Raw genomic sequence first — 24,030 nt, 5'->3', positions numbered from 1 at the left:
ACCTCATACGCACGCGGCTCAGCTCCGCGCAGCTACTTACACATGTGGCTCCGGTCCATACAAACACGGCTCCGCTCCTTACACCTCGTACACACACGGCTCTGCTCCGTACACATCGTACACACGCGGCTCCGCTCCGTACACCTCATACACATACGGCTCCGCTCCGTACACATCGTACACACACGGCTCCGCTCCGTACACCTCGTACACACACGACTCCGCTCCGTACACCTCATACACACACGGCTCCGCTCCGTACACATCGTACACACACGGCTCCGCTCCGTACACCTCGTACACACACGACTCCGCTCCGTACACCTCATACACACACGGCTCCGCTCCGTACACATCGTACACACACGGCTCCGCTCCGTACACCTCGTACACACACGACTCCGCTCCGTACACCTCATACACATACGGCTCCGCTCCGTACACATCGTACACACACGGCTCCGCTCCGTACACCTCGTACACACACGACTCCGCTCCGTACACCTCATACACATACGGCTCCGCTCCGTACACATCGTACACACACGGCTCCGCTCCGTACACCTCGTACACACACGACTCCGCTCCGTACACCTCGTACACACACGGCTCCGCTCCGTACACCTCGTACACACGCGGCTCCGCTCCGTACACCTCGTACACACACGGCTCCGCTCCGTACACCTCGTACACACACGGCTCCGCTCTGTACACCTCGTACACATGTGGCTCCGCTCCGCACACTTCGTACACACACGGCTCCGCTCCGTACACCTCGTACACATGCGGCTCCGCTCCGTACACCTCGTACACACATGGCTCTGCTTCGTACATCTAGTACACACACGGCTCCGCTCCGTACACCTCATACACACGCGGCTCCACTCCGTACACCTCGTACACACACGGCTCTGCTTCGTACATCTAGTACACACACGGCTCCGCTCCGTACACCTCATACACACGCGGCTCCACTCCGTACACCTCGTACATGCGGCTCTGCTCCGTACACCTCCTACACACACGGCTCCGCTCCGTACACCTCATACACACGCGGCTCCACTCCGTACACCTCGTACATGCGGCTCTGCTCCGTACACCTCGTACACACACGGCTCCGCTCCGCACACCTCATACACACACGGCTCCGCTCCGTACACCTCGTACACACACGGCTCCACTCCGTACACCTCGTACATGCGGCTCTGCTCCGTACACCTCGTACACACACGGCTCCGCTCCGCACACTTCGTACACACACGGCTCCGCTCCGTACACCTCGTACACACGCGGCTTCGCTCCGTACACCTCGTACACACATGGCTCTGCTTCGTACATCTAGTACACACACGGCTCCACTCCGTACACCTCGTACATGCGGCTCTGCTCCGTACACCTCGTACACACACGGCTCCGCTCCGCACACCTCGTACACACACGGCTCCGCTCCGTACACCTCGTACACACACGGCTCTGCTTCGTACATCTAGTACACACATGGCTCTGCTCCATACACGCACTGCTCCGCACACCTCATACACAGGCTGTTCCGCTCCGTAAACCTTGTACACATACTGCTCTGTACTTCTCGTTCTCATGTGGATCCACTCCGCACACCTCATACGCACGCGGCTCAGCTCCGCGCAGCTTACACATGTGGCTCCGGTCCATACAAACACGGCTCCTCTCCGTACACCTCATACACACGCGGCTCCTCTCCGTACACATCGTACACACGCGGCTCCGCTCCGTACACCTCTACACACGCGGCTCTGCTCCTTACACCTCATACACACACGGCTCCGCTCCGTACACCTCGTACACACACGGCTCCGCTCCGTACACCTCTACACACGCGGCTCTGCTCCGTACACCTCGTACACACACGGCTCTGCTCCGTACACCTCGTACACACAAGGCTCCGCTCCGTACACCTCGTACACACACGGCTCCGCTCCGTACACCTCATACACACACGGCTCCGCTCCGTACACCTTGTACACATACGGCTCTGCTACATCCACCCTGTAAACCCCTCCTGACCCCACACATAAACTTCCCCCCATCCAGCACCATAACAACCAGCACAGCAGAGTCCAGCATACACTGAGGCCCCTGATCATGTGACCCCTGACTCCTCTCCTCCTGTGACCTCATCGCAGGTCCTGTGTGCACAGAGCAGCCATATATGTGGCAGAGGCAGACCCTGGATCTTCTGCTTTCTGGGCCGGTTCCTCCTGTGAGTCCTATTAACCCTTTCGCCCGTTTCCTCCTTCCTACCCGGCGTCACGTTATGAATAGTGATGAGCGAGCACTAAAATGCTCATTGCTCGGGTCGAGCCACTTGGAATACTCAGGTACTTGACCCGAGCAACGAGCCCAATGTAAGTCTATGGGAGACCTGAGCATTTTTGCCGCGATCCCCCCAGAGGTCCTTTTAGGGTTTAAAAATGGCAGAAATTGATGGGAACATCATTGGGAACATCATTGGGAACATCATTGGGAACATCATTGGGAACACCAGGTCACAGCTGGGAACAATGTTGTTAGAGACACGCCATTTTTACAGGTGCACAGTAATACATACGAAAACAAAATCAAAATGGATTTTGCTTGGAAATATGTTAGGGAACATCCTCTCCAGGGTAATGACTTGTATATAAGGCAAAAGAAAAAACCAAAAACAAAAATGCTCCTCCACACCTTGGGCTAGGTTCACACGTAGCGTTTTTGAAGCGTTTTTCAACTTTATCATTGCTTTAAACCAAGACAAATGCATTCACTGGGAAATGTCATTGTAACATTATACAACATTATCTGGGGACGGACTAAAAAGAATGAACATAATAGCTTATAGGTCCAAAGACATGGAGAGGTATTATAGATTTCTTATGCATCTTGGATATGAAATGAACGTGAAATATGTGTGTAATTAGGAAATCAACACATATCCCATATAAACAGGTGAATATTATATTCCCTGTGCTTTATAGGTGGGGAATGAACATGAAATATATGTAGATAATAGGGGAATGATCACATATCCCATATAAACAGGTGTATATTATATTCCCTGAGCTTTATAGGTGGGGAATGAACATGAAATATATGTAGATAATAGGGGAATGAACACATATCCCATATATAGGTGTATATTATATTCCCTGAGCTTTATAGGTGGGGAATGAACATGAAATATATGTAGATAATAGAGGAATGAACTCATATCCCATATATACAGGTGTATATTATATTCCCTGTGCTTTATAGGTGGCGAATGTACATGAAATATATGTAGATAATAGAGGAATGAACTCATATCCCATATATACAGGTGTATATTATATTCCCTGAGCTTTATAGGTGGGGAATGAGCATGAAATATATGTAGATAATAGGGGAATTAACACATATCCCATATATACAGGTGTATATTATATTCCCTGAGCTTTATAGGTGGGCAATGAGCATGTAATATATGTAGATAATAGAGGAATGAACTCATATCCCATATATACAGGTGTATATTATATTCCCTGAGCTTTATAGGTGGGGAATGAACATGAAATATATGTAGATAATAGAGGAATGAACTCATATCCCATATATACAGGTGTATATTATATTCCCTGAGCTTTATAGGTGGGGAATGAACATGAAATATATGTAGATAATAGAGGAATGAACTCATATCCCATATATACAGGTGAATATTATATTCCCTGAGCTTTATAGGTGGGGAATGAGCATGTAATATATGTAGATAATAGAGGAATGAACACATATCCCATATAAACAGGTATATATTATATTCCCTGTGCTTTATAGGTGGGGAATGAACATGAAATATATGTAGATAATAGAGGAATGAACTCATATCCCATAAATACAGGTGAATATTATATTCCCTGAGCTTTATAGGTGGGGAATGAGCATGAAATATATGTAGATAATAGAGGAATGAACTCATATCCCATATATACAGGTGTATATTATATTCCCTGTGCTTTATAGGTGGCGAATGAACATGAAATATATGTAGATAATAGAGGAATGAACTCATATCCCATAAATACAGGTGTATATTATATTCCCTGTGCTTTATAGGTGGGGAATGAGCATGAAATATATGTAGATAATAGAGGAATGAACTCATATCCCATATATACAGGTGTATATTATATTCCCTGAGCTTTATAGGTGGCGAATGAACATGAAATATATGTAGATAATAGAGGAATGAACTCATATCCCATATATACAGGTGAATATTATATTCCCTGAGCTTTATAGGTGGGGAATGAGCATGTAATATATGTAGATAATAGAGGAATGATCACATATCCCATATAAACAGGTATATATTATATTCCCTGAGCTTTATAGGTGGGGAATGAGCATGAAATATATGTAGATAATAGGGGAATTAACACATATCCCATATAAACAGGTATATATTATATTCCCTGAGCTTTATAGGTGGGGAATGAGCATGAAATATATGTAGATAATAGAGGAATTAACACATATCCCATATATACAGGTGTATATTATATTCCCTGAGCTTTATAGGTGGCGAATGAACATGAAATATATGTAGATAATAGAGGAATGAACTCATATCCCATATAAACAGGTATATATTATATTCCCTGAGCTTTATAGGTGGGGAATGAGCATGAAATATATGTAGATAATAGGGGAATTAACACATATCCCATATATACAGGTGTATATTATATTCCCTGAGCTTTATAGGTGGGCAATGAGCATGAAATATATGTAGATAATAGGGGAATGAACACATATCCCATATAAACAGGTGTATATTATATTCCCTGTGCTTTATAGGTGGGGAATGAACATGGAATATATGTAGATAATAGGGGAATTAACACATATCCCATATATACAGGTGTATATTATATTCCCTGTGCTTTATAGGTGGGGAATGAAGATGAAATATATGTAGATAATAGAGAAATGATCACATATCCCATATATACAGGTGTATATTATATTCCCTGAGCTTTATAGGTGGGGAATGAGCATGAAATATATGTAGATAATAGAGGAATGAACACATATCCCATATAAACAGGTGTATATTATATTCCCTGTGCTTTATAGGTGAGGAATGAACATGAAATATATGTAGATAATAGAGGAATGAACTCATATCCCATATATACAGGTGTATATTATATTCCCTGAGCTTTATAGGTGGGGAATGAAGATGAAATATATGTAGATAATAGAGAAATGATCACATATCCCATATATACAGGTGTATATTATATTCCCTGAGCTTTATAGGTGGGGAATGAACATGAAATATATGTAGATAATAGAGGAATGAACTCATATCCCATATATACAGGTGTATATTACATTCCCTGTGCTTTATAGGTGGGGAATGAACATGAAATATATGTAGATAATAGAGGAATGAACTCATATCCCATATATACAGGTGTATATTATATTCCCTGTGCTTTATAGGTGGGGAATGACCATGAAATATATGTAGATAATAGAGGAATGAACTCATATCCCATATATACAGGTGTATATTATATTCCCTGTGCTTTATAGGTGGGGAATGAACATGAAATATATGTAGATAATAGAGGAATGAGCACATATCCCATATATACAGGTGTATATTATATTCCCTGTGCTTTATAGGTGGGGAATGAACATGAAATATATGTAGATAATAGGGGAATGAACACATATCCCATATATACAGGTGTATATTATATTCCCTGTGCTTTATAGGTGGCGAATGTACATGAAATATATGTAGATAATAGAGGAATGAGCACATATCCCATATAAACAGGTGAGTATTATATTCCCTGAGCTTTATAGGTGGAGACTGAACATGAAATATATGTAGATAATAGGAGAATTAACACATATCCCATATAAACAGGTGAATATTATATTCCCTGAGCTTTATAGGTGGAGACTGAACATGAAATATATGTAGATAATAGGGGAATTAACACATATCCCATATAAACAGGTGAATATTATATTCCCTGAGCTTTATAGGTGGAGACTGAACATGAAATATATGTAGATAATAGGGGAATTAACACATATCCCATATATACAGGTGAATATTATATTCCCTGAGCTTTACAGGTGGAGACTGAACATGAAATATATGTAGATAATAGGGGAATTAACACATATCCCATATAAACAGGTGAATATTATATTCCCTGAGCTTTATAGGTGGGGAATGAACATGAAATATATGTAGATAATAGAGGAATGAGCACATATCCCATATAAACAGGTGAATATTATATTCCCTGAGCTTTATAGGTGGGGAATGAACATGAAATATATGTAGATAATAGAGGAATGAACTCATATCCCATATATACAGGTGTATATTATATTCCCTGTGCTTTATAGGTGGCGAATGTACATGAAATATATGTAGATAATAGGGGAATTAACACATATCCCATATAAACAGGTGTATATTATATTCCCTGAGCTTTATAGGTGGAGAGTGAACATGAAATATATGTAGATAATAGGGGAATTAACACATATCCCATATAAACAGGTGAATATTATATTCCCTGAGCTTTATAGGTGGAGACTGAACATGAAATATATGTAGATAATAGGGGAATGATCACATATCCCATATAAAAAGGTGTATATTATATTCCCTGTGCTTTATAGGTGGGGAATGAGCATGAAATATATGTAGATAATAGAGGAATGAACACATATCCCATATAAACAGGTGTATATTATATTCCCTGAGCTTTATAGGTGGGGAATGAGCATGAAATATATGTAGATAATAGAAGAATGAACTCATATCCCATATATACAGGTGTATATTATATTCCCTGTGCTTTATAGGTGGCGAATGTACATGAAATATATGTAGATAATAGAGGAATGAGCACATATCCCATATAAACAGGTGAATATTATATTCCCTGAGCTTTATAGGTGGAGACTGAACATGAAATATATGTAGATAATAGGGGAATTAACACATATCCCATATATACAGGTGTATATTATATTCCCTGAGCTTTATAGGTGGAGACTGAACATGAAATATATGTAGATAATAGAGGAATGAACTCATATCCCATATATACAGGTGTATATTATATTCCCTGAGCTTTATAGGTGGGGAATGAACATGAAATATATGTAGATAATAGAGAAATGAACACACATCCCATATATACAGGTGTATATTATATTCCCTGAGCTTTATAGGTGGGGAATGAGCATGAAATATATGTAGATAATAGAGGAATGAACACATATCCCATATAAACAGGTGTATATTATATTCCCTGTGCTTTATAGGTGGGGAATGAACATGAAATATATGTAGATAATAGAGGAATGAACTCATATCCCATATATACAGGTGTATATTATATTCCCTGTGCTTTATAGGTGGCGAATGTACATGAAATATATGTAGATAATAGAGGAATGAGCACATATCCCATATAAACAGGTGAATATTATATTCCCTGAGCTTTATAGGTGGAGACTGAACATGAAATATATGTAGATAATAGGGGAATTAACACATATCCCATATAAACAGGTGTATATTATATTCCCTGAGCTTTATAGGTGGGGAATGAGCATGAAATATATGTAGATAATAGAGGAATGAACACATATCCCATATATACAGGTGTATATTATATTCCCTGAGCTTTATAGGTGGGGAATGAGCATGAAATATATGTAGATAATAGAGGAATGAACTCATATCCCATATATACAGGTGTATATTATATTCCCTGTGCTTTATAGGTGGCGAATGTACATGAAATATATGTAGATAATAGAGGAATGAGCACATATCCCATATAAACAGGTGAATATTATATTCCCTGAGCTTTATAGGTGGAGACTGAACATGAAATATATGTAGATAATAGAGAAATGAACTCATATCCCATATATACAGGTGTATATTATATTCCCTGAGCTTTATAGGTGGGGAATGAACATGAAATATATGTAGATAATAGAGGAATGAACTCATATCCCATATAAACAGGTGTATATTATATTCCCTGAGCTTTATAGGTGGCGAATGAACATGAAATATATGTAGATAATAGAGGAATTAACACATATCCCATATAAACAGGTGTATATTATATTCCCTGAGCTTTATAGGTGGCGAATGTACATGAAATATATGTAGATAATAGAGGAATGAGCTCATATCCCATATATACAGGTGTATATTATAATCCCTGAGCTTTATAGGTGGGGAATGAACATGAAATATATGTAGATAATAGAGGAATGAACACATATCCCATATAAACAGGTGTATATTATATTCCCTGTGCTTTATAGGTGGGGAATGAACATGAAATATATGTAGATAATAGAGGAATGAACTCATATCCCATATATACAGGTGTATATTATATTCCCTGTGCTTTATAGGTGGCGAATGTACATGAAATATATGTAGATAATAGAGGAATGAGCACATATCCCATATAAACAGGTGAATATTATATTCCCTGAGCTTTATAGGTGGAGACTGAACATGAAATATATGTAGATAATAGAGAAATGAACTCATATCCCATATATACAGGTGTATATTATATTCCCTGTGCTTTATAGGTGGGGAATGAACATGAAATATATGTAGATAATAGAGGAATGAACTCATATCCCATATAAACAGGTGTATATTATATTCCCTGTGCTTTATAGGTGGCGAATGAACATGAAATATATGTAGATAATAGAGGAATTAACACATATCCCATATAAACAGGTGTATATTATATTCCCTGAGCTTTATAGGTGGCGAATTTACATGAAATATATGTAGATAATAGAGGAATGAGCACATATCCCATATAAACAGGTGAATATTATATTCCCTGAGCTTTATAGGTGGAGACTGAACATGAAATATATGTAGATAATAGGGGAATTAACACATATCCCATATATACAGGTGAATATTATATTCCCTGAGCTTTATAGGTGGAGACTGAACATGAAATATATGTAGATAATAGAGGAATTAACACATATCCCATATATACAGGTGTATATTATATTCCCTGAGCTTTATAGGTGGGGAATGAACATGAAATATATGTAGATAATAGAGGAATGAACTCATATCCCATATAAACAGGTGTATATTATATTCCCTGTGCTTTATAGGTGGCGAATGAACATGAAATATATGTAGATAATAGAGGAATTAACACATATCCCATATAAACAGGTGTATATTATATTCCCTGAGCTTTATAGGTGGCGAATGTACATGAAATATATGTAGATAATAGAGGAATGAGCACATATCCCATATAAACAGGTGAATATTATATTCCCTGAGCTTTATAGGTAGAGACTGAACATGAAATATATGTAGATAATAGGGGAATTAACACATATCCCATATATACAGGTGAATATTATATTCCCTGAGCTTTATAGGTGGAGACTGAACATGAAATATATGTAGATAATAGAGGAATGAACTCATATCCCATATATACAGGTGTATATTATATTCCCTGTGCTTTATAGGTGGCGAATGAACATGAAATATATGTAGATAATAGAGGAATGAACTCATATCCCATATAAACAGGTGTATATTATATTCCCTGAGCTTTATAGGTGGGGAATGAGCATGAAATATATGTAGATAATAGAGGAATGAACACATATCCCATATAAACAGGTGAATATTATATTCCCTGAGCTTTATAGGTGGGGAATGAACATGAAATATATGTAGATAATAGAGGAATGAGCACATATCCCATATAAACAGGTGAATATTATATTCCCTGAGCTTTATAGGTGGGGAATGAACATGAAATATATGTAGATAATAGAGGAATGAACTCATATCCCATATATACAGGTGTATATTATATTCCCTGAGCTTTATAGGTGGAGACTGAACATGAAATATATGTAGATAATAGAGGAATGAACTCATATCCCATATAAACAGGTGTATATTATATTCCCTGAGCTTTATAGGTGGGGAATGAGCATGAAATATATGTAGATAATAGAGGAATGAACACATATCCCATATAAACAGGTGAATATTATATTCCCTGAGCTTTATAGGTGGGGAATGAACATGAAATATATGTAGATAATAGAGGAATGAGCACATATCCCATATAAACAGGTGAATATTATATTCCCTGAGCTTTATAGGTGGGGAATGAACATGAAATATATGTAGATAATAGAGGAATGAACTCATATCCCATATATACAGGTGTATATTATATTCCCTGAGCTTTATAGGTGGGGAATGAACATGAAATATATGTAGATAATAGGGGAATGAACACATATCCCATATAAACAGGTGTATATTATATTCCCTGAGCTTTATAGGTGGGGAATGAACATGAAATATATGTAGATAATAGAGGAATGAACTCATATCCCATATATACAGGTGTATATTATATTCCCTGAGCTTTATAGGTGGAGACTGAACATGAAATATATGTAGATAATAGGGGAAATAACACATATCCCATATAAACAGGTGTATATTATATTCCCTGAGCTTTATAGGTGGGGAATGAGCATGAAATATATGTAGATAATAGAGGAATGAACTCATATCCCATATATACAGGTGTATATTATATTCCCTGTGCTTTATAGGTGGCGAATGTACATGAAATATATGTAGATAATAGAGGAATGAACTCATATCCCATATATACAGGTGAATATTATATTCCCTGAGCTTTATAGGTGGAGACTGAACATGAAATATATGTAGATAATAGAGGAATGAACTCATATCCCATATATACAGGTGTATATTATATTCCCTGAGCTTTATAGGTGGGGAATGAACATGAAATATATGTAGATAATAGAGAAATGAACACACATCCCATATATACAGGTGTATATTACATTCCCTGAGCTTTATAGGTTGGGGAATGAGCATGAAATATATGTAGATAATAGAGGAATGAACACATATCCCATATAAACAGGTGTATATTATATTCCCTGTGCTTTATAGGTGGGGAATGAACATGAAATATATGTAGATAATAGAGGAATGAACTCATATCCCATATATACAGGTGTATATTATATTCCCTGAGCTTTATAGGTGGGGAATGAACATGAAATATATGTAGATAATAGAGGAATGAACTCATATCCCATATATACAGGTGTATATTATATTCCCTGAGCTTTATAGGTGGGGAATGAGCATGAAATATATGTAGATAATAGAGGAATGAACTCATATCCCATATATACAGGTGTATATTATATTCCCTGAGCTTTATAGGTGGGGAATGAACATGAAATATATGTAGATAATAGGGGAATTAACACATATCCCATATAAACAGGTGAATATTATATTCCCTGAGCTTTATAGGTGGAGACTGAACATGAAATATATGTAGATAATAGGGGAATGAGCACATATCCCATATATACAGGTGTATATTATATTCCCTGTGCTTTATAGGTGGGGAATGAACATGAAATATATGTAGATAATAGAGGAATGAACTCATATCCCATATATACAGGTGTATATTATATTCCCTGAGCTTTATAGGTGGGGAATGAGCATGAAATATATGTAGATAATAGAGGAATGAACTCATATCCCATATATACAGGTGTATATTATATTCCCTGAGCTTTATAGGTGGGGAATGAACATGAAATATATGTAGATAATAGGGGAATTAACACATATCCCATATAAACAGGTGAATATTATATTCCCTGAGCTTTATAGGTGGAGACTGAACATGAAATATATGTAGATAATAGGGGAATTAACACATATCCCATATATACAGGTGAATATTATATTCCCTGAGCTTTATAGGTGGTGAATGTACATGAAATATATGTAGATAATAGGGGAATTAACACATATCCCATATAAACAGGTGTATATTATATTCCCTGAGCTTTATAGGTGGAGACTGAACATGAAATATATGTAGATAATAGAGGAATGAACACTTATCCCATATAAACAGGTGTATATTATATTCCCTGAGCTTTATAGGTGGGGAATGACCATGAAATATATGTAGATAATAGAGGAATGAACTCATATCCCATATATACAGGTGTATATTATATTCCCTGTGCTTTATAGGTGGGGAATGAACATGAAATATATGTAGATAATAGGGGAATTAACACATATCCCATATAAACAGGTGAATATTATATTCCCTGAGCTTTATAGGTGGAGACTGAACATGAAATATATGTAGATAATAGGGGAATTAACACATATCCCATATATACAGGTGAATATTATATTCCCTGAGCTTTATAGGTGGCGAATGTACATGAAATATATGTAGATAATAGGGGAATTAACACATATCCCATATAAACAGGTGTATATTATATTCCCTGAGCTTTATAGGTGGAGACTGAACATGAAATATATGTAGATAATAGGGGAATTAACACATATCCCATATAAACAGGTGAATATTATATTCCCTGAGCTTTATAGGTGGGGAATGAACATGAAATATATGTAGATAATAGAGGAATGAGCACATATCCCATATAAACAGGTGAATATTATATTCCCTGAGCTTTATAGGTGTGGAATGAACATGAAATATATGTAGATAATAGAGGAATGAACTCATATCCCATATATACAGGTGAATATTATATTCCCTGAGCTTTATAGGTGGAGACTGAACATGAAATATATGTAGATAATAGAGAAATGATCACATATCCCATATATACAGGTGTATATTATATTCCCTGAGCTTTATAGGTGGGGAATGAGCATGAAATATATGTAGATAATAGAGGAATGAACACTTATCCCATATAAACAGGTGTATATTATATTCCCTGAGCTTTATAGGTGGGGAATGAGCATGAAATATATGTAGATAATAGAGGAATGAACACTTATCCCATATATACAGGTGTATATTATATTCCCTGTGCTTTATAGGTGGGGAATGAACATGAAATATATGTAGATAATAGAGGAATGAACTCATATCCCATATATACAGGTGTATATTATATTCCCTGTGCTTTATAGGTGGCGAATGTACATGAAATATATGTAGATAATAGAGGAATGAGCACATATCCCATATAAACAGGTGAATATTATATTCCCTGAGCTTTATAGGTGGAGACTGAACATGAAATATATGTAGATAATAGGGGAATTAACACATATCCCATATAAACAGGTGAATATTATATTCCCTGAGCTTTATAGGTGGGGAATGAACATGTAATATATGTAGATAATAGGGGAATTAACACATATCCCATATATACAGGTGAATATTATATTCCCTGAGCTTTATAGGTGGCGAATGTACATGAAATATATGTAGATAATAGGGGAATTAACACATATCCCATATAAACAGGTGAATATTATATTCCCTGAGCTTTATAGGTGGGGAATGAACATGAAATATATGTAGATAATAGGGGAATTAACACATATCCCATATAAACAGGTGAATATTATATTCCCTGAGCTTTATAGGTGGGGAATGAACATGAAATATATGTAGATAATAGGGGAATTAACACATATCCCATATAAACAGGTGAATATTATATTCCCTGAGCTTTATAGGTGGAGACTGAACATGAAATATATGTAGATAATAGGGGAATTAACACATATCCCATATATACAGGTGAATATTATATTCCCTGAGCTTTATAGGTGGCGAATGTACATGAAATATATGTAGATAATAGGGGAATTAACACATATCCCATATAAACAGGTGTATATTATATTCCCTGAGCTTTATAGGTGGAGACTGAACATGAAATATATGTAGATAATAGGGGAATTAACACATATCCCATATAAACAGGTGTATATTATATTCCCTGAGCTTTATAGGTGGGGAATGAACATGAAATATATGTAGATAATAGAGGAATGAGCACATATCCCATATAAACAGGTGAATATTATATTCCCTGAGCTTTATAGGTGGGGAATGAACATGAAATATATGTAGATAATAGAGGAATGAACTCATATCCCATATAAACAGGTGAATATTATATTCCCTGAGCTTTATAGGTGGGGAATGAACATGAAATATATGTAGATAATAGGGGAATTAACACATATCCCATATAAACAGGTGAATATTATATTCCCTGAGCTTTATAGGTGGGGAATGAACATGAAATATATGTAGATAATAGGGGAATTAACACATATCCCATATAAACAGGTGTATATTATATTCCCTGAGCTTTATAGGTGGGGAATGAACATGAAATATATGTAGATAATAGAGGAATGAGCACATATCCCATATAAACAGGTGAATATTATATTCCCTGAGCTTTATAGGTGGGGAATGAACATGAAATATATGTAGATAATAGGGGAATTAACACATATCCCATATAAACAGGTGAATATTATATTCCCTGAGCTTTATAGGTGGGGAATGAACATGAAATATATGTAGATAATAGGGGAATTAACACATATCCCATATAAACAGGTGAATATTATATTCCCTGAGCTTTATAGGTGGGGAATGAACATGAAATATATGTAGATAATAGGAGAATTAACACATATCCCATATAAACAGGTGAATATTATATTCCCTGAGCTTTATAGGTGGAGACTGAACATGAAATATATGTAGATAATAGGGGAATTAACACATATCCCATATATACAGGTGAATATTATATTCCCTGAGCTTTATAGGTGGCGAATGTACATGAAATATATGTAGATAATAGGGGAATTAACACATATCCCATATAAACAGGTGTATATTATATTCCCTGAGCTTTATAGGTGGAGACTGAACATGAAATATATGTAGATAATAGGGGAATTAACACATATCCCATATAAACAGGTGTATATTATATTCCCTGAGCTTTATAGGTGGGGAATGAACATGAAATATATGTAGATAATAGAGGAATGAGCACATATCCCATATAAACAGGTGAATATTATATTCCCTGAGATTTATAGGTGGGGAATGAACATGAAATATATGTAGATAATAGAGGAATGAACTCATATCCCATATATACAGGTGAATATTATATTCCCTGAGCTTTATAGGTGGAGACTGAACATGAAATATATGTAGATAATAGGGGAAATAACACATATCCCATATAAACAGGTGTATATTATATTCCCTGAGCTTTATAGGTGGAGACTGAACATGAAATATATGTAGATAATAGGGGAATGATCACATATCCCATATAAACAGGTGTATATTATATTCCCTGAGCTTTTTAGGTGGAGACTGAACATGAAATATATGTAGATAATAGGGGAATGATCACATATCCCATATAAACAGGTGTATATTATATTCCCTGAGCTTTATAGGTGGGGAATGAGCATGAAATATATGTAGATAATAGAGGAATGAACTCATATCCCATATAAAGAGGTGTATATTATATTCCCTGAGCTTTATAGGTGGGGAATGAACATGAAATATATGTAGATAATAGGGGAATGAACACATATCCCATATATACAGGTGTATATTATATTCCCTGTGCTTTATAGGTGGCGAATGTACATGAAATATATGTAGATAATAGAGGAATGAGCACATATCCCATATAAACAGGTGAATATTATATTCCCTGAGCTTTATAGGTGGAGACTGAACATGAAATATATGTAGATAATAGGGGAATTAACACATATCCCATATATACAGGTGAATATTATATTCCCTGAGCTTTATAGGTGGAGACTGAACATGAAATATATGTAGATAATAGAGGAATGAACTCATATCCCATATATACAGGTGTATATTATATTCCCTGAGCTTTATAGGTGGGGAATGAACATGAAATATATGTAGATAATAGAGAAATGAACACATATCCCATATAAACAGGTGTATATTATATTCCCTGTGCTTTATAGGTGGGGAATGAGCATGAAATATATGTAGATAATAGAGGAATGAACTCATATCCCATATATACAGGTGTATATTATATTCCCTGTGCTTTATAGGTGGCGAATGTACATGAAATATATGTAGATAATAGAGGAATGAGCACATATCCCATATAAACAGGTGAATATTATATTCCCTGAGCTTTATAGGTGGAGACTGAACATGAAATATATGTAGATAATAGGGGAATTAACACATATCCCATATATACAGGTGTATATTATATTCCCTGAGCTTTATAGGTGGGGAATGAGCATGAAATATATGTAGATAATAGAGGAATGAACTCATATCCCATATATACAGGTGTATATTATATTCCCTGTGCTTTATAGGTGGAGACTGAACATGAAATATATGTAGATAATAGGGGAATTAACACATATCCCATATATACAGGTGAATATTATATTCCCTGAGCTTTATAGGTGGAGACTGAACATGAAATATATGTAGATAATAGAGGAATGAACTCATATCCCATATATACAGGTGTATATTATATTCCCTGAGCTTTATAGGTGGGGAATGAACATGAAATATATGTAGATAATAGAGAAATGAACACACATCCCATATATACAGGTGTATATTATATTCCCTGAGCTTTATAGGTGGGGAATGAGCATGAAATATATGTAGATAATAGAGGAATGAACACACATCCCATATATACAGGTGTATATTATATTCCCTGAGCTTTATAGGTGGGGAATGAGCATGAAATATATGTAGATAATAGAGGAATGAACACACATCCCATATAAACAGGTGTATATTATATTTCCTGTGCTTTATAGGTGGGGAATGAACATGAAATATATGTAGATAATAGAGGAATGAACTCATATCCCATATATACAGGTGTATATTATATTCCCTGTGCTTTATAGGTGGGGAATGAACATGAAATATATGTAGATAATAGAGGAATGAACTCATATCCCATATATACAGGTGTATATTATATTCCCTGTGCTTTATAGGTGGGGAATGAGCATGAAATATATGTAGATAATAGAGGAATGAACTCATATCCCATATAAACAGGTGAATATTATATTCCCTGAGCTTTATAGGTGGAGACTGAACATGAAATATATGTAGATAATAGGGGAATTAACACATATCCCATATATACAGGTGAATATTATATTCCCTGAGCTTTATAGGTGGAGACTGAACATGAAATATATGTAGATAATAGGGGAATTAACACATATCCCATATAAACAGGTGAATATTATATTCCCTGAGCTTTATAGGTGGGGAATGAACATGAAATATATGTAGATAATAGAGGAATGAGCACATATCCCATATATACAGGTGTATATTATATTCACTGTGCTTTATAGGTGGGGAATGAACATGAAATATATGTAGATAATAGAGGAATGAACTCATATCCCATATATACAGGTGTATATTATATTCCCTGTGCTTTATAGGTGGGGAATGAACATGAAATATATGTAGATAATAGAGGAATGAACTCATATCCCATATATACAGGTGTATATTATATTCCCTGTGCTTTATAGGTGGGGAATGAACATGAAATATATGTAGATAATAGAGGAATGAACACATATCCCATATAAACAGGTGTATATTATATTCCCTGTGCTTTATAGGTGGGGAATGAACATGAAATATATGTAGATAATAGAGGAATGAACTCATATCCCATATATACAGGTGTATATTATATTCCCTGTGCTTTATAGGTGGGGAATGAACATGAAATATATGTAGATAATAGAGGAATGAACTCATATCCCATATATACAGGTGTATATTATATTCCCTGTGCTTTATAGGTGGCGAATGTACATGAAATATATGTAGATAATAGAGGAATGATCACATATCCCATATATACAGGTGTATATTATATTCCCTGTGCTTTATAGGTGGCGAATGTACATGAAATATATGTAGATAATAGAGGAATGAGCTCATATCCCATATAAACAGGTGTATATTATATTCCCTGAGCTTTATAGGTGGAGACTGAACATGAAATATATGTAGATAATAGGGGAATTAACACATATCCCATATATACAGGTGAATATTATATTCCCTGAGCTTTATAGGTGGAGACTGAACATGAAATATATGTAGATAATAGGGGAATTAACACATATCCCATATATACAGGTGAATATTATATTCCCTGAGCTTTATAGGTGGAGACTGAACATGAAATATATGTAGATAATAGGGGAATTAACACATATCCCATATATACAGGTGAATATTATATTCCCTGAGCTTTATAGGTGGAGACTGAACATGAAATATATGTAGATAATAGGGGAATTAACACATATCCCATATAAACAGGTGAATATTATATTCCCTGAGCTTTATAGGTGGGGAATGAACATGAAATATATGTAGATAATAGAGGAATGAACTCATATCCCATATATACAGGTGAATATTATATTCCCTGAGCTTTATAGGTGGAGACTGAACATGAAATATATGTAGATAATAGGGGAATTAACACATATCCCATATATACAGGTGAATATTATATTCCCTGAGCTTTATAGGTGGAGACTGAACATGAAATATATGTAGATAATAGGGGAATTAACACATATCCCATATAAACAGGTGAATATTATATTCCCTGAGCTTTATAGGTGGGGAATGAACATGAAATATATGTAGATAATAGAGGAATTAACACATATCCCATATAAACAGGTGTATATTATATTCCCTGAGCTTTATAGGTGGCGAATTTACATGAAATATATGTAGATAATAGAGGAATGAGCACATATCCCATATATACAGGTGAATATTATATTCCCTGAGCTTTATAGGTGGAGACTGAACATGAAATATATGTAGATAATAGGGGAATTAACACATATCCCATATATACAGGTGAATATTATATTCCCTGAGCTTTATAGGTGGAGACTGAACATGAAATATATGTAGATAATAGAGGAATTAACACATATCCCATATATACAGGTGTATATTATATTCCCTGAGCTTTATAGGTGGGGAATGAACATGAAATATATGTAGATAATAGAGGAATGAACTCATATCCCATATAAACAGGTGTATATTATATTCCCTGTGCTTTATAGGTGGCGAATGAACATGAAATATATGTAGATAATAGAGGAATTAACACATATCCCATATAAACAGGTGTATATTATATTCCCTGAGCTTTATAGGTGGCGAATGTACATGAAATATAAGTAGATAATAGAGGAATGAGCACATATCCCATATAAACAGGTGAATATTATATTCCCTGAGCTTTATAGGTGGAGACTGAACATGAAATATATGTAGATAATAGAGGAATGAACACACATCCCATATATACAGGTGAATATTATATTCCCTGAGCTTTATAGGTGGAGACTGAACATGAAATATATGTAGATAATAGAGGAATGAACTCATATCCCATATATACAGGTGTATATTATATTCCCTGTGCTTTATAGGTGGCGAATGAACATGAAATATATGTAGATAATAGAGGAATGAACTCATATCCCATATAAACAGGTGTATATTATATTCCCTGAGCTTTATAGGTGGGGAATGAGCATGAAATATATGTAGATAATAGAGGAATGAACTCATATCCCATATATACAGGTGTATATTATATTCCCTGAGCTTTATAGGTGGAGACTGAACATGAAATATATGTAGATAATAGGGGAATTAACACATATCCCATATATACAGGTGAATATTATATTCCCTGAGCTTTATAGGTGGAGACTGAACATGAAATATATGTAGATAATAGAGGAATGAACTCATATCCCATATATACAGGTGTATATTATATTCCCTGTGCTTTATAGGTGGCGAATGAACATGAAATATATGTAGATAATAGAGGAATGAACTCATATCCCATATAAACAGGTGTATATTATATTCCCTGAGCTTTATAGGTGGGGAATGAGCATGAAATATATGTAGATAATAGAGGAATGAACTCATATCCCATATATACAGGTGTATATTATATTCCCTGAGCTTTATAGGTGGGGAATGAACATGAAATATATGTAGATAATAGAGGAATGAGCACATATCCCATATAAACAGGTGAATATTATATTCCCTGAGCTTTATAGGTGGGGAATGAACATGAAATATATGTAGATAATAGAGGAATGAACTCATATCCCATATATACAGGTGAATATTATATTCCCTGAGCTTTATAGGTGGAGACTGAACATGAAATATATGTAGATAATAGGGGAAATAACACATATCCCATATAAACAGGTGTATATTATATTCCCTGAGCTTTATAGGTGGGGAATGAGCATGAAATATATGTAGATAATAGAGGAATGAACTCATATCCCATATATACAGGTGTATATTATATTCCCTGTGCTTTATAGGTGGCGAATGTACATGAAATATATGTAGATAATAGAGGAATGAACTCATATCCCATATATACAGGTGAATATTATATTCCCTGAGCTTTATAGGTGGAGACTGAACATGAAATATATGTAGATAATAGAGGAATGAACTCATATCCCATATATACAGGTGTATATTATATTCCCTGAGCTTTATAGGTGGGGAATGAACATGAAATATATGTAGATAATAGAGAAATGAACACACATCCCATATATACAGGTGTATATTACATTCCCTGAGCTTTATAGGTGGGGAATGAGCATGAAATATATGTAGATAATAGAGGAATGAACACATATCCCATATAAACAGGTGTATATTATATTCCCTGTGCTTTATAGGTGGGGAATGAACATGAAATATATGTAGATAATAGAGGAATGAACTCATATCCCATATATACAGGTGTATATTATATTCCCTGTGCTTTATAGGTGGGGAATGAACATGAAATATATGTAGATAATAGAGAAATGAACTCATATCCCATATATACAGGTGTATATTATATTCCCTGAGCTTTATAGGTGGGGAATGAGCATGAAATATATGTAGATAATAGAGGAATGAACTCATATCCCATATATACAGGTGTATATTATATTCCCTGAGCTTTATAGGTGGGGAATGAACATGAAATATATGTAGATAATAGGGGAATTAACACATATCCCATATAAACAGGTGAATATTATATTCCCTGAGCTTTATAGGTGGAGACTGAACATGAAATATATGTAGATAATAGGGGAATTAACACATATCCCATATATACAGGTGAATATTATATTCCCTGAGCTTTATAGGTGGTGAATGTACATGAAATATATGTAGATAATAGGGGAATTAACACATATCCCATATAAACAGGTGTATATTATATTCCCTGAGCTTTATAGGTGGAGACTGAACATGAAATATATGTAGATAATAGAGGAATGAACACTTATCCCATATAAACAGGTGTATATTATATTCCCTGAGCTTTATAGGTGGGGAATGACCATGAAATATATGTAGATAATAGAGGAATGAACTCATATCCCATATATACAGCTGTATATTATATTCCCTGTGCTTTATAGGTGGGGAATGAACATGAAATATATGTAGATAATAGGGGAATTAACACATATCCCATATAAACAGGTGAATATTATATTCCCTGAGCTTTATAGGTGGAGACTGAACATGAAATATATGTAGATAATAGGGGAATTAACACATATCCCATATATACAGGTGAATATTATATTCCCTGAGCTTTATAGGTGGCGAATGTACATGAAATATATGTAGATAATAGGGGAATTAACACATATCCCATATAAACAGGTGTATATTATATTCCCTGAGCTTTATAGGTGGAGACTGAACATGAAATATATGTAGATAATAGGGGAATTAACACATATCCCATATAAACAGGTGAATATTATATTCCCTGAGCTTTATAGGTGGGGAATGAACATGAAATATATGTAGATAATAGAGGAATGAGCACATATCCCATATAAACAGGTGAATATTATATTCCCTGAGCTTTATAGGTGTGGAATGAACATGAAATATATGTAGATAATAGAGGAATGAACTCATATCCCATATATACAGGTGAATATTATATTCCCTGAGCTTTATAGGTGGAGACTGAACATGAAATATATGTAGATAATAGAGAAATGATCACATATCCCATATATACAGGTGTATATTATATTCCCTGAGCTTTATAGGTGGGGAATGAGCATGAAATATATGTAGATAATAGAGGAATGAACACTTATCCCATATAAACAGGTGTATATTATATTCCCTGAGCTTTATAGGTGGGGAATGAGCATGAAATATATGTAGATAATAGAGGAATGAACACTTATCCCATATATACAGGTGTATATTATATTCCCTGTGCTTTATAGGTGGGGAATGAACATGAAATATATGTAGATAATAGAGGAATGAACTCATATCCCATATATACAGGTGTATATTATATTCCCTGTGCTTTATAGGTGGCGAATGTACATGAAATATATGTAGATAATAGAGGAATGAGCACATATCCCATATAAACAGGTGAATATTATATTCCCTGAGCTTTATAGGTGGAGACTGAACATGAAATATATGTAGATAATAGGGGAATTAACACATATCCCATATAAACAGGTGAATATTATATTCCCTGAGCTTTATAGGTGGGGAATGAACATGTAATATATGTAGATAATAGGGGAATTAACACATATCCCATATATACAGGTGAATATTATATTCCCTGAGCTTTATAGGTGGCGAATGTACATGAAATATATGTAGATAATAGGGGAATTAACACATATCCCATATAAACAGGTGAATATTATATTCCCTGAGCTTTATAGGTGGGGAATGAACATGAAATATATGTAGATAATAGGGGAATTAACACATATCCCATATAAACAGGTGAATATTATATTCCCTGAGCTTTATAGGTGGGGAATGAACATGAAATATATGTAGATAATAGGGGAATTAACACATATCCCATATAAACAGGTGAATATTATATTCCCTGAGCTTTATAGGTGGAGACTGAACATGAAATATATGTAGATAATAGGGGAATTAACACATATCCCATATATACAGGTGAATATTATATTCCCTGAGCTTTATAGGTGGCGAATGTACATGAAATATATGTAGATAATAGGGGAATTAACACATATCCCATATAAACAGGTGTATATTATATTCCCTGAGCTTTATAGGTGGAGACTGAACATGAAATATATGTAGATAATAGGGGAATTAACACATATCCCATATAAACAGGTGTATATTATATTCCCTGAGCTTTATAGGTGGGGAATGAACATGAAATATATGTAGATAATAGAGGAATGAGCACATATCCCATATAAACAGGTGAATATTATATTCCCTGAGCTTTATAGGTGGGGAATGAACATGAAATATATGTAGATAATAGAGGAATGAACTCATATCCCATATAAACAGGTGAATATTATATTCCCTGAGCTTTATAGGTGGGGAATGAACATGAAATATATGTAGATAATAGGGGAATTAACACATATCCCATATAAACAGGTGAATATTATATTCCCTGAGCTTTATAGGTGGGGAATGAACATGAAATATATGTAGATAATAGGGGAATTAACACATATCCCATATAAACAGGTGTATATTATATTCCCTGAGCTTTATAGGTGGGGAATGAACATGAAATATATGTAGATAATAGAGGAATGAGCACATATCCCATATAAACAGGTGAATATTATATTCCCTGAGCTTTATAGGTGGGGAATGAACATGAAATATATGTAGATAATAGGGGAATTAACACATATCCCATATAAACAGGTGAATATTATATTCCCTGAGCTTTATAGGTGGGGAATGAACATGAAATATATGTAGATAATAGGGGAATTAACACATATCCCATATAAACAGGTGAATATTATATTCCCTGAGCTTTATAGGTGGGGAATGAACATGAAAT

General features: G+C 35.3%; 2 protein-coding genes across 9 annotated transcripts in view; one reads left to right on the top strand and one right to left on the bottom strand.

The window, feature by feature from the left end:
* LOC141047275 (uncharacterized) overlaps positions 1 to 24,030 on the bottom strand; it is an 841,567-nt gene that overhangs the window by 441,119 nt on the left and 376,418 nt on the right. The gene's annotated exons all lie outside the window — the stretch shown is intronic.
* The window catches only part of LOC141047318 (uncharacterized), a 71,129-nt gene continuing 49,263 nt past the window's right edge, over positions 2,165 to 24,030 (top strand). The window contains exon 1 of the mRNA XM_073542380.1: positions 2,165 to 2,239. Within this exon, the coding sequence (XP_073398481.1) occupies positions 2,189 to 2,239 (51 nt within the window). The 5' untranslated portion in view covers positions 2,165 to 2,188. The remainder of the gene's footprint in view (positions 2,240 to 24,030) is intronic.

Source organism: Dendrobates tinctorius, unplaced genomic scaffold (assembly GCF_039654945.1).
Source record: "Dendrobates tinctorius isolate UK_male_01 unplaced genomic scaffold, ASM3965494v1 ptg000126l, whole genome shotgun sequence".
In the NCBI taxonomy this organism is placed as follows: domain Eukaryota; kingdom Metazoa; phylum Chordata; class Amphibia; order Anura; family Dendrobatidae; genus Dendrobates; species Dendrobates tinctorius.
This window is presented reverse-complemented; position numbering and strand designations above follow the sequence as displayed.